This window comes from Nothoprocta perdicaria, unplaced genomic scaffold (genome assembly GCF_003342845.1).
Source record: "Nothoprocta perdicaria isolate Ctin4 unplaced genomic scaffold, notPer1 scaffold_16, whole genome shotgun sequence".
NCBI lineage: Eukaryota > Metazoa > Chordata > Aves > Tinamiformes > Tinamidae > Nothoprocta > Nothoprocta perdicaria.
Window position 1 is genome coordinate 5,006,883 of NW_020454760.1, and position 13,867 is coordinate 5,020,749.

Sequence of the window (13,867 nt, forward strand, 5' to 3'; positions counted from 1 at the left end):
GCTAAAATGAAAAGTTAAAAGTCACACACAGCTCAAGTCCTATGATATATTGTCCTCATGTTTCCTGTCACTTCCTTTTATAGTCCAGTCTGATAGCGACTCTTAAGAACAGGCATACACCAGGTTAAGTATTACAGGAATATTACATAGTGGAATCATGTTAATCTGGAAAAAAACTTTTAATTAAAAAAGCATAAAGGCTATTTTACCTTTCTGTTTCTAATGAACCCACTATATATTGCTTCCTTGTTTTTCTCCTTCTTTTCAAAATCTTCTTTAGAAAGGACAAACTCATGAACATCCTGAGAATCCGCAGGTTTGCTTATCATCTGTTTATTACAGAAAAAAATTGAATCAAAATAAGAGTTTGAAAAAATGTAACATTACAACAATCTCATGGTATGAACGAGGATAGTAACTGTAAAAATATTTTTAAATGAAGACAGACATCTACTTACTCTGGCAGACTGTCCAACGAAGAACACTGCTTGTTTACCTCCAACTCCAAAATATGAGATATCGCTATTTAAGCTACGAGGCACTGGTAAAGGGCGCACATATCCTGAATGATCACTGAGAATTAAAGTGGTGTTAATAACTTTAATAACTTTTCTCAAGACAGATTTCATTAAAAAAAAAACACCATACATAAATGGTTTTTATTAAACACTTCTTGCAGTCGTTTTATTCAAATGCACTTTATTTAAGACCTATTGCAGTTAAAGGATTAAAGCTTGTGTGCCAAAAATTGTCAATGTACTTTTTTGGCCCTTCTGGCACATCAAAATCTTTTCAGTCATACACATGTAACTCTCTGAATCAATCTTCTCCCTATTACCACATATATATGCATTTTTTATGGTGAAGTCTGGATGAAACAGAATAAAAGATCTGGCAAGGATAATCTGCTACAAACAGAAACTGGCTATAACAACAAAGAGAATTTTTCACTGTAAACACTGCAATAGGGACATGCACAATAGGTCTGTGTGCCAAGTACCACAGTAACAGGAATCATAAGCAATTTTTGAACAGTAGAAGGTAAAAAGACAAAAAAAGACAAAGTAGACAAACCCATCAATGTTCTCCTTTGTGCTAAAATATTAACTGTAAATCTTCTGTGAATAAAAAGATGATGAAGCAGTCCTGCTTTTTTATGACATCATCCTTTCACAGAAACAATTTTAAGTTATAATGAGTCATAATCTCTTTAAATGCAGTCTCGGAAGATACAGCTAAAAATACCATCACTACATAAACTCCATGTCTTTTGATTCAGCTTTGACAGATTAGCCTAATCTAATCTAACCAAGTAGTAGGACAAACAAACCTGTGTTTCCTCTGTAGCACTCCCAAATGAAAACACGTAGTAGTTAGCTAACCTGGTATCATTTAAAGCTATGTTCCCATTGAATGTTACCAAGTCACAGCTTGAACCTGTAGCTTGAAAACACTACACATACTGTTACTGTATTTCTCTACATCAGTTTCAGAAATAAATACCTCTGTACATATGACTAGGTAAGATGATCCAGATACACTTTTTACATACTTATCTCCACTTGCTTGACAGACACTGATTGCTGTATTTGGAGATGTATCCAATACAGAAAAATCTTCTCAACTAAATCAGGCACTTATACTGTCCTATTATTTTCAGATTAGCTTCTCAGAGCTTCAATACTCATTTGCTTATCCTATGATCCTGATCTTCAAAGTTAGTGTTCTAGGCTTAAGGTATTTACAAAGTGACTAAAGGTTGAGAACTGTACACAGCTTTGCTCCTCTCGGATTTTCTGCAGGTTAAGTCAGCTGTGCAGGCTGTAAATCTCTCGGTAGCAGATGCAGAAATGCACAGTTAATTCTTAAAAGTGCAAACAACTACCATAAAACTGCCTTCTGCTTTACATGCAAAGCACATTTCTTTCACTTAGCCTTCTTCAATAAACAGAAATGTCTTCACATGTAATTTCAAATTACAATGCACCTCATTAAGTTAGAAGATGAAAGAAAAACCTAAACCAACACCTTGCATTCCCGTGGGGAAACAGCAGCATGACAGACACTGAATGTATTGCCTAATGGGCTACTGAAAGGCATCCAGGTCACAAAAGGAACACACTAGAAAAACCTACACAACGCAGAATGCTCCTAACTGTAGGTAGGCAAGTCCTAGACAAGACAACTTAGGAAAGTCAATGCTAATAACTTAAAAAAAAAAGACTTCCATTTTCCTTCCCTGTATTTAGTACTATACAGTGTGTAACAAACTTTCATTGTTATGCTCTCAAAGTTATCATAGACATTAGATATGTATCTTTTATTACAGAGCTTCTCAATTTTCTGCCTACAGAACATGTATGTGTGTGCAATGCACAGTAATAAAACAAGAACTTTAGAGCAAAGTGTCAGTAGGGAGATGTATCTTGAAATAAAAGGAACAGTATATTTTTCATATAACAGAATATATAGAATCATTTTACAGTTTGCCATTTTTGTTGTAAAAAAGATTAAAATTTTCTGACCTCTCAAAGTCACCTTGTCTTGTAAACTTTGACAATCTATACACAGCCCAGTTGTTAAGCTGTTTAGAAGTCATTCCTCTTCCATTATCAATGACCGCAACTGCTGGTTTGCCTTGGGAGTCATCAAATAACTGGAGAAAAGACAAAATGAAAGGAGTACCAAAAAAAAAAAAACCCAAAACATTCAAAATGACACCTGAAAAAGGATAATATTTCTATCTTACCAACTTTATCTGTATGCTCCGAATACCAGTATTTCGGGACGTCGCTGACAGAGAATTGTCAATCAACTCAGCAAGGGCAAATGCTAAACAAATTAAAGAAAAATAACCCTATGAAGATCTTGGTCTCAAAGCATAATGCAAAACAGACACACACTTGCAGCAATTTTTCCTGTACACATAGGACAACACATTGCCTAACCCACAATGAACAAGAGGTAAGCGCTTTTAGGACAATCAAAATTATTTAATGGTGATTTATAAAAAACCTTTCATATGTCTATTTTATGATCTGTTTAATCTCTGATTCTCTAACCTCTCTGCTGATAAGGGAATGCAATTACAGGAATGCAACAACATCGACCAACTAGCAGGCTCCTACCTATAAGGCAAGTTTATCTTTTCAACTCCTTTAGATTCAGTGTAATGATGAGGAATGTCTTTTTAGGACACATATGGAAGTCTCAGGACTTTGCAAAGACTTTCATATGCAAAAAATAAAGATTTGAGACGTGGGGAAAGACTGAACTCTTTGAACAAAATAGGTAGATTTTCGTAAGTGAAAGCTATTTATTTACAAAAACATAAAAAATAAATAATAGCTGAAGAATTTAATGAATGGTAACGACAGTTGTAGTTCTATCAGATACATGGCAAAAATAACAATCCAAACTAACTGCAAAAACTGTTTTTCTAAACCTTAATACTTGTTTATGTATTTCCCTTAGTAGCTAATAATATTTGTTAAAAAAAAAAAAACTTAATTTAGGAAAACAGCAGAAGAAAAAGAAGAAAAATCGGTGAAGTTCTGATTAATTTGTTTTGATTAATCAGACCTAGGGAACAGAATAAACATTTCATTTCATTTTCTCCAATTATTCTTACAATTTACACAGTTCTCGTGCTTCAGTATGATTACATTGGCCAAAAACTTCACACATGCAAACTCAATTTCTTTATTGTTAGAGTCTTACAACATCACTCAAGCATTTGGCATCTTCTATCACCCCTTTAGGAAGTTTAAAAATAGTTTTCAGTTTCCTTGCAATCTCCTTCACTACTTACAAGAAACAACCTAATAGCTGAGCATCTCTCATGAGATCTATTATTACTATTACACATCAAAGAAAAATGACACTTTGTTATCAAGTAGAGATGTCAATACATGGAACTAGCCAGGCATATCCTTAGAGATGTTGTGAAAATATAGTTTCAGCCATAGGACACTTAAAACACACTCAAGTTGGTATCTGCTCTAACAGCAATTTAGTATATACTAAATGAAAGTTGCTTAATAAAACTGTTGAATAAATTTTGAATACATTTTTCAGAATATTATAAATGACTTCATTGCGGTTTCAAAGAGTGATGTTTAGAAATGTTACAAAAAAAAAAGTACACCAATAACATCATAACAGAACTATAATTTATTTATTTGTAAACCTGACAACTGGCTTTAGGACTGGACAACTAGGACAAAAAGGAGTATCAGAAATTCTGGACCATTTTAGGCTTTACTGTGGGAGTAACATGAATGGATGTAGAGTGTGAAACCTCCTTGATAAATTTTCCTTGATCTCTTCATGCCACTTTATGAAATGAGGCATGTGAACAGTTCCTCACAAATCATGAAGCTTGTTCACTCCCTTTGAGTCAGAATGATACCATGAAACCCCAGGTAGCAGTTTAGCAATAAAGTGCTAAATAAAAGTAGTAGAGGAACCACTTCCAGAAAGTTTGTTGGAAAGATCGATTGAGTCAGAAAAGATGATGCTGAGATCCTATGTCTAAGCCAGTCTCTGGCCCATGAATAAACATTCTTTAGGTATAAAGAAACAAAAGGAGAAGAAAGGATACAAGTTAGTCAAGACCACACAGGTAAGGTTTAGAAGGGTGACCAGCACGAAGTCTTAGATTGCTGGAGGAAGAACCTTGGTCACAAGCCTTAGCAGGGGGACCTTAATCATCCCACTATCTGCTGGTGTGGGGAGAAATACAGCAAAAAATCCAAGAGACCTCTAGAGTGATAAATTCTTGATACAGAAGACAAACAAGATGAACAGGGGTATACTCTACTGCTTCTGTTATTAACAAACTTGGAAAAAAATGTTAAAGGATGAAAACGTGGCCTGCAGCCTTTGTTGCAATGACTATAAGACTGCAGTTTAAAATCATGAAAGAAGCAATCAAGATATATAATGCAGTTATAGCCCTGGTCTTCAGAAGAGCACGTCTGGGGATATAAGGAATCTTGGAGTTGGCACCAGTGAGGTATGCAAATGGCAGTAAGAGTGATGTCACCATCCCTGACAGGGTTCAAGAAATGTGTAGACAAGGCACTTGGTGACATGATTTAGCCTGCCTGGTGGGGATGGGTTTGTAGTCACACTTGGTGATGGACCTGAAGGTCTTCTCCAACCATAAACATCCTACAATTCTACAGTGGTAGCAAAAGGAAAATTTCAACAAACATCAGTCTGCTGATCAATGTGGCAGAGGAACTACAGACAAAAGGCACAGAAAGGGCCAAGGTACTTGATATGCGTTTTTAACTTGGTCTCCACTTGCAAGGTTTGCCGTCAGCTCTCCCAACTATCTACACCTACTAGGAGATTACATGTGAGTACTCCTTACAGAAGGGAAAGATGCAGCCAGGAAGCACACATGTATGCCTCGTGACCAGAGCGGATGCATCAGAAATCACTAAAGGAGATGGATGGTGCCATTACATGAAAATTCTGTCATCTTTGGCAAGTGGGGGAGCTTTCTGATGACTGGAAAAAGGCCCTGTAAGAAGAGTAAGGAGAAGGATCTAGGAGAGCACAGAGTGGTAAGTCCAGCCCCAGTCTGTAGGAAGGTTATGGATCCAGTCTCTCATAAGACATTTTTGAGCACATGAAGTACGAGGTGACTGGGCACAGCAAGTATGGTTTTACCAAAGGTGAATCATGTCTGGTCAAGCCACCTGCCTGCTACAATTGGATGAACGGCTCTGTGGATAAGAGGAGAGCAATGGATGTAGATACGTTAGCAAGGTCTTTGTCATTGTCTCTGCCAGTATCACTTCAGACAAATTGCTGGTCAAGTAAACACGATAAAGTGAGCTGTGGTTGTGATCAGCACCACAACGTTCCAGTGGGCAGCCAGTTACCGAGCTGGTAGCCAGACTCTGTCATGGAACTATAGTGGGATCACTAACACTTATGTGCCTATTAACAGCCTAGATGTTGGAATGGACTGCACTTATTAAGCTTGGGGCTAAAATCAAATTTGGGAGAGTGGTCAATGTACTGGAAGCCAGGGCTGCCCCTCAGAAGGGCCCTGGCAGGCTGGAGGAGTGCGCAGAAAGGAGTCTAGTGAATTTGAGCAAAGCACATGGAAAACCTTCCACCAGGAATACAGCAAGCCCAAGCAGACTGTGGATAAAGTAGCTTCTAGAAAAATAGTCTGGGAGTCCTGATGGACACTGAGTTGAACATGAGGCATCAGGGCACCCCTTTGGCTAAGGCACCCTGCAAGCTGCAGGGCTGCAATAACAAGTGTAGCCACCTCTGTATGAAGTGCATTTGAGATCTGTTTTTGCCCAGTTGCAGTTTCCCCCAAAAGACACAGAAATACTGAAGTGGTCCAGAGGAGGTAACCAGGGAGCTGGAGCACATGGCATGCAAGGAGAAGTAGGGTGAACACAGACAGGTCAGGCGTAAGAAGAAACGGCTAAGGGAGGTCTTATTGCAACTACCTGATTGGCAGGTATAAAAAGGATGAAGTGAGATGCTTTTCAGAGGTGCACAGAGATAGCAGAAGAGGCAAGGCCAGGTAGAACATGGAAAACTCACCATATATAAGGATTTTTTTTTTTTTAATCGTAACAGTGGTCAAATACTGGGACAAGTTGCCAAACAGGTTTTGGAACTTCTTTGAGATGCTCAAAACTCAACAGCACAAGCCCTTTAGCTGTGCAATCTAAATGGCCTTGCTTTGAGCAGGGATTAGACTATGCGACCTCTAGATCTCTAGAAATCCTTTCTGACCTAAACTATTATACAATACTAAATAACAGTTTAACTTGCACAAAATTCTCTAATCTTTCCCCAAAAAACCCTTGGATGTCTACTCCAAACAATGACTGTCAAACATATGTTGTCATTTTCAACACAACACTATCAGATTCAGCAATCAGTTCAGCTCACTGATTCAAGCAAAAGCTTGAGCTGAACTAAAAGGGCAGACAAAAGGGCAGACAAAAATCAACAAGTTTTGCAGAGACAAGGGACACAGGCTAGTTTGCACTGATATACTTGTTTTTTATTCATTTTGTTCACAAAGTAAAAATAAGAGCCTCTACGAAGCAGAACAGAATGCACAAGTCTGGAAAAATGAACAACTAAGATGCACAATTGGCAAGAAAATGCGAGTAACATGATGCTTTATTATCATGCCCAGCATACAAAAGTAGGGTGAACATGTGAAAAGGATAGGTAGCTGGTTCAAGGCACACAGTAGTATGAAAGCTAAAGTTTTACATGGTTCAAAAAGTATCTGAACAACTTCGTGTAAAAGAAAAATCCACAAACATGAACTCAAGAGTCCCTGAATCAGCTCTCCTCTAAGTATCTTTGCATGGTCCTTCTGTTCTTGTGTTAATTCTTAAATATCTGCTACTGCCTTCTAGGAGCAGCACAGAGCTAGACAGAATGCTTGTGTGTCTAAAACAGCAGTTCTTGTGCACAGGGAGTCAAACACAGCATTACTGTTCAAAGCACATTTACAATGTGAACACTGTCTCAAACATCAAACCAGTGTCTTTTTTTTTTCCTTTTGGAGGGGTGCAGAAGGGGGAGGGAAGGGGCAGGGATGGGTAGAAGAGCAAGCAATAGATGGATAGGAAGAGAACAAGGGGCAAAAGGACAGTGGTACTCAAAGAATAAAAATGACTGTTGTTTAAAGACACTGGTGACATTTTATGATATAGAAATACCCACAGAAATGTGCTCAATATTTAGTGCTTTAGTCTAAATGTTTGTGTTTTTTTTCCCCCCAGAGAGTTTGGACAATTTTGAGCGTGCACTGCTAAGGACATACACACTTAAAAAGAGATCATAGGTACACAAAAAATTTTCTGAAAAGCTATACTAGAACATTAACTATACAAGAACATAAAACAATGGAGAAAATTAGTAAAAACACTAGTTAATATTTAATATACTAATTAAATAAAAGCTAAAGCAGCATCTTTTTAAAGGAATACTTGGCCTACTTGGTATTTTAAGTACTAACTGGTAGGTTAAGTCTCCTGTACTCCTGTCAGTCCCGTAGACCCAGAGGTGGAACAGCAGATTAAATTCTATGCTAGCCTGTGTAAAAGCTGTACATCAAGTCTGAATGCAAGATCTACTTTAAGTACAAGAGATATAAAAAAATCTGATGACACTAATACTGACCTGTCTTGATGACAAGCACAAGGCTGAAACAAAAGTTCTTATGAAAGTATTTGAAAAAACACCTCTGTAAATGTGGAATCTTCTATGGTAGCATTGCGTGACTTTAGGAAAACAGTTTTTAAAGATCACAGTTTTTATTTTACAGTTAAGACTTTTTCACCTGCTGCAATTAAAATAAATCCATTATGTTCATAATTTACAGATCTTTGGGCAAATACTTACGCAGAGGGTTTTGCCCTTCGCTAGCATAATACTCATATATGCCACTTTTGACAAGCGTATCATAGTGCGGCAGGAAGTCAATTCGCTCCTTTGTTGCTGAAAGTAGCGTCTGATCCACTGTCTGCAACAGATACAAAGTAACTCCGCCTTGAACGAGTTCACCTGCAATGAACATGAAACGAAGTACATTGTGTAAAGACCCTTCATCATTACATTCAACTTTGGTTCTTAAATCCAAAACCAGAGTTATAACCTCAGGTAATGACTGTATTTTCTTTGGCACTGACTACTAAATATCCTGCGAACAGCATTTAGTTGAAAAACTTCTCATGTTCCCAAGCTTAATAAAGCAAGTTCCCCTAGGTGACTGCTATTTCTATATTATTTTGTCCCATTATATACAGAAATTTGTAAGAGAAGGCAAAATATCACTTTGTATAACCAACATCATACTAGCTAGCAGTTAGAAGTTTTTATGAAAGTCAATTTTGTAGTAATGTCTGACAAAAATTTGTACTTCCATTTAATTATTGCACGTAACAGAAGAGAATAGAAACTATGCATATGTGATATTTACAATGAATATATGGGGTAGGTGTAATTTATTTTGCCACTTTTGATACTTACTGAAGTTGTCTTCTGTAATTTCTTTCCTATTTGTTGTGGTGATAACAAATTTTTCATCAGAAGCTATCCCAAATGCCTACAAAATTGGAGATTCAATAATGAACAACTATTCCAGAAAACATTCAGATAATTTTGGAGGGGGAGGGGGGAGAAAAAGTAGTCTTTCTATTCACTTTGCCATAAATCACTGAAAACGACCAAACATTTTTCCTGCATTACCTCAGAAATAGAACTGTAGGTCTAATCCCAGAATTTCATTTGTTTCCTTAACTTCAACTTAACTCCATACAAGAGAAACAATGTAGAAAACAAGATACTTTGTTTTCTTGCCTGCATAAAAGGAACTCTACCGGGCAGAAAGTTTTATGGAGGAGGAGCTGTCTTACAGGTAACCACCTTGCAGATTCAAATAGCTCTACTAAAATACTGTGTAGCTGCAGCAGCAGCAATGAACATGACCCAGAGGGGAGCCTATATTTAACTGCACTCTTAACACATGACCAAACATTCCCTCAAGACAGATACACTTCAAAGACTCTCCTTAGGTTGACAGTGATTTGGTTCTGCATATGTGTGTGTGTGTGTGTGTGTGTGTGTGTGTGTGTGTGTATCATTTTAAACCTAAGTAACCTTTACCTCTTCCTATCTCAAATCTTAATACACGTTTCTCCGGCTTAGGTCTATAGTTCTCAAGTCTTATAAGCAGCCCTCCTTCTACATTTCTAAGAGGCCTGCACTTCAGCCCAATTCCTACATAGATTTTAGACGGTCCTATGTTCTTGCCTGTCCTTGTTTCTGCACCCTGACCTCCAACATTCATCTCTTTCTGAAAATAAGAATCCAAATTTCTGTATTTTCTCCTGCTTTTACAAAGCTTTGAAACTTAAGCTCAAATTCATGTTAACCTTGATCTTGTTTAAACTACTCAGTCCTGCAGCCAGCGTTTCCAAGTGATGCTTTCTGTGCTCTTAGCCAGAACCTTCCCCAATGCTTTTGCATTCCATGTTTCAGCTTCCTCTTTCCTGTACCTCTTTCTTTCTATCCCCAGTGCTCGAATTCAAAGACATTTTAAAATTTTGCTTAAGCTTCTATAGAGATTTCAATCTTCCCAGTTACAGCTACTACGTTAAAGATAAAACTAGTATTCATTGCCAAAATGGGCAAAATATCTCAATGCCTATAGTCAAATTATTCATTCTTGTTGCAAGTGGAGATGACATCAAGAGACTGATGTTCAGAGTTAGGAGAGTCTGGAATAAATACTAGTTTTTAACTTTCCTTTGCACAAATCACTTTAATGTAACCTCTTATTTTACAAAACTTTTGGATGGGGTACTGCATGCCCCAGACATCAGCCTGTTCACTCTGCAAAGGAAGCCTCTTCCTCCTCCCTGTCCTGCCTCCATTCCCAAGAAGGCTTCACTCAACTGAGGGCAACATCCTTGGGGCAGACTCTTTACCAGGCGAGCTCCACACAGCTATTCCAACAGCAGCTTCTTCCTGCTCAACCCCAATGGGTTGGTATTTGCACATGGTAAATTATGAGGCAGATTCGTGGGCTAAGTTTGCAAGTCTTAATTGCAGATAATCCATTTTTCTTGTCCACGTGGGTATATAAGAGGCTACATCTTTTGTAAACTTTGGCCAACTTAAGATAAATTTCTCCGTTTGGAAGTTCCACTTCTAGGTCTTAATTTGTTGCATTTCCTTCCCTCCTCCCTGCAATCCTGGCTATCCCAGCCCTGTCTTTTCCCATTAAGCCCAGTAGAGATCGTGCAGCTGTGGGCATAGTCTGCAGGAACATAAGATGCTTATCCCTAAATAAAAATAAATTACTATTAGAACTTCAACTATTCAACTAACTTCAACTTACTATTAGAGACTTCAACTATTAGAAATTTAGTTGAAGAGTCAATGGCGTTTCATTTGATTCTGTTAAACAGTGTTTGGTCAAATGTATTATTTCTCACTAAGACTCCAATGAGAGACACATGACAGTTTCTTTAAAGCTGAGATTTTGTTGCTGAGCTTCTTTCTGCCGCATATCATGCCTTTCCTCCTCCCCCAAAAAAACAGAGCAGATGGATCTAAATTTCAGAAGAAGTAACAACCCAATCTGTGTTCAGATTGTAAATTTACATCTTATTCATAAATTATCAAGACTCACAGTCACAATGTAGCTTTTCACAATACAAAATCTTCAAGAGTACAACAGAATCACTATAGTTAGAAAGGTCCTATTAACAACTGCTTGGAAGTTATTGCATCAAAATAGCCAGATAGAAGGGGAAACGACAGAAATAAAAAAATCTTCTGTAAAAATAAAGATTAATGAACTGTTACATATGATCATGATATGCATATGCAGAAATTAAAATACTACAAATATGCTGATCAAAAGAGGTTCCCGGACTTGACAAAAATATGGGATTATGTGTTTACAGCTGGATAACAGCTGCTGCAATTACATGCATACTGAAAAAAAAAAAAAAATAAGGCCAAAAAACCCAAAACCCCCCACACAGCTAAGAAGTGCCTAAGATTAAAATCAAGGAACAAGATCTTGAGTAGTAATGGGGCAGAGGGTGGTGGGAAGAAGAGTGGACGGAAAAAGCTCCGTATGAGAAACCAGCCGAATCGCTTGCCAAGCCACAGATAACTCTGCTGAGCCCAGAGGTGCCCTGAGCACAAGCTGCAGCGTGTGGGTAGCAGGAGCTGTGGGGGTGACCAGCGTGGGATGCGGCCACGTACTGCCCTGTGCAGCAACAGCCAGTTGTAGTTGGCTTGTAGTCAGTAAAAACAACCTGCTGTGTGCCAAAACCTCAACCTGGCAAAAGGAATATGCTGTGTCTCTGCTCAAATATATACTCAGAGAGAGTGCTGGCCACTAAGCGGAAGAAAGCAGGAAAAACAAGGAGAAATGGAGGAGGCTTCACCAGGGACATGGCCTGAGATGTTCTCGTGGAGGGAGGTGCTCCACGCCACTGCAAGGACACCCCTGGAGGACCGTGGCCCATCTCCAATGCCAGAGGAGGGACAACCTTCCGCAGGGACCCTGACCAGCGAGTGACCCATGTGGAGGCGGAGGAAAAGGAACAGGAAGCGCAGAGGAAAGGCAGAAAGAAGCTGCTAAGCACATAGCGCCAAGCACCACGTGTCACACACCAAACCGCCTGGGCTGGGCTGAGCACAGGGCGCGGGGACGGTGAGGGCAGTTTGGATAAAGAAGTGGGAGGAGATGAGTTTGACAGAAGCTGGGCCTGGGGAAGCGGGAAGAAAGCTCCTTCCTGTAACCACTTATTTTTCTTTTTTTTTCCTTCCCTTCTCAATCCCCAAAATGGTAATCAAAAATCTATGATAATTGTAATAAACCAAGTAAAATTGCCTGAACTGAGGAGGGATTTTTTTTCTGAAATAGGAAGTCTATTGAAATAGAAACCATACAGAAGCCAAAGAGCTGTCTTTATTCAAGCAAGAGAAATGAATCCTTTATAAACTGGAGTTTCAACCTGGAGCACTGCGTACATGCATCTCAATTTGTTGGCAGACACTTCTGACACGAAACTATTTAAAAAATTATTTCGAGACAACTAAAGGAAGAAGGGCAGACATCCAAGAAGCTTTCACCAGAGCAATTTACAGGTGAGACACAGCAAAGTGTGCCTGAGCTATGATCACCCAAACCTTTAGAACTAAACCAAGGTCAATTTATTTGCTTCTTTACATACAGAGAGAGGGGGAAAAAAAAAACAACACAACAGTTCACCAAATATAACTGAAAGTCCTTCTGCTGTTTGTCTGGCTGCTATTTGATATGACATCAACAACACACACTGAGCACCTTATCTGACTACCGAGCAAACTAGAACATGTAATATGAAGAAGTTAGCCTAGATTTTGTCTTTAGATTTAGATTTAAAAAAAAAAAAAATTGCCTAGGGAAAGGGAGTTCAACAACCAAATGTTAAACTTTGTATGTATGCCAGCATGGCTCAAAACAACATAGGTAGACTTGAAGTGGTAAGTGAAGGAGCAATCAACACTGGCCAGCTTCCAGCGGCTCTCCAGTCTATCAGCAAACACTGCAAATAATCATTGCTGGTGCTATTTTTTCAAACTAAAGGAACAGGATGGTGTCACATGTAACAGACAGAAAATATTGAAACCAAAACTACAAAAATGTTAAGAGAAGATGACGCTTATGCACTTACAAGTCAATTTTTGTGGCACAAACAGGAAGCGTGTTTTAGTGAGCCACGGCAGTGTAGGCTACTTGCCCAGGACCACCTCCCCAGCAAGAAAATATCCATTTCTCAGTGACACTGTAAATTAGTTCTTCTTTCATAGCTTTAGCATGAAAGAAGAATAGAATTAGAGCATGGAAATAGAATAGAACATAGAATTAAGCTGCAAAAGTTCTTTTAAGAAGGACCTTTTAGGAAAGGCAAAGACCACACAAGTTTTGAAATGTCAAAGCAACTTGCCTAAAACAAGCAACCTCTCTATCTTTAAAATTGTCTCCTTGGAAATGGTGAACATTTCCAACAAGTAGATGCACGACAGCAGTGCAAGGACTTGGCCTCACAGCTTACTGATGTCGCCAACGGACAACAGAGACATAACAGCCCAGCCACTCAGTCATGTTGCACAAAGTGGCATTTACGGCCCAGGAATAATTTTCTGGCTAGCAGAATTGAATGGTTGGTGATAAATACGACGTTCTCTTAGAGGCAAATTGAACTGCATCGGTTAACTGTTATGAAATCTAGCAAGGGCATTTCAATGGAGCCCTTTACAGCTACCTAACATTTTTATCTATAAATGCACCCCT

The 13,867-nt window shown here is 38.6% G+C and overlaps 1 protein-coding gene across 1 annotated transcript in view; it reads right to left on the reverse strand.

Moving 5' to 3' along the window:
• The window catches only part of SMCHD1 (structural maintenance of chromosomes flexible hinge domain containing 1), a 62,520-nt gene extending 50,467 nt beyond the window's left edge, over positions 1 to 12,053 (reverse strand). The window contains exons 1-7 of the mRNA XM_026035504.1: positions 11,973 to 12,053; positions 9,037 to 9,112; positions 8,410 to 8,571; positions 2,750 to 2,832; positions 2,526 to 2,656; positions 459 to 573; positions 210 to 329 (exon numbers count right to left, since the gene is read on the reverse strand). Coding sequence (XP_025891289.1) covers positions 210 to 329; positions 459 to 573; positions 2,526 to 2,656; positions 2,750 to 2,832; positions 8,410 to 8,571; positions 9,037 to 9,112; positions 11,973 to 12,053 — 768 coding nt within the window. The remainder of the gene's footprint in view (positions 1 to 209; positions 330 to 458; positions 574 to 2,525; positions 2,657 to 2,749; positions 2,833 to 8,409; positions 8,572 to 9,036; positions 9,113 to 11,972) is intronic.
• Positions 12,054 to 13,867: the final 1,814 nt, after the last annotated feature.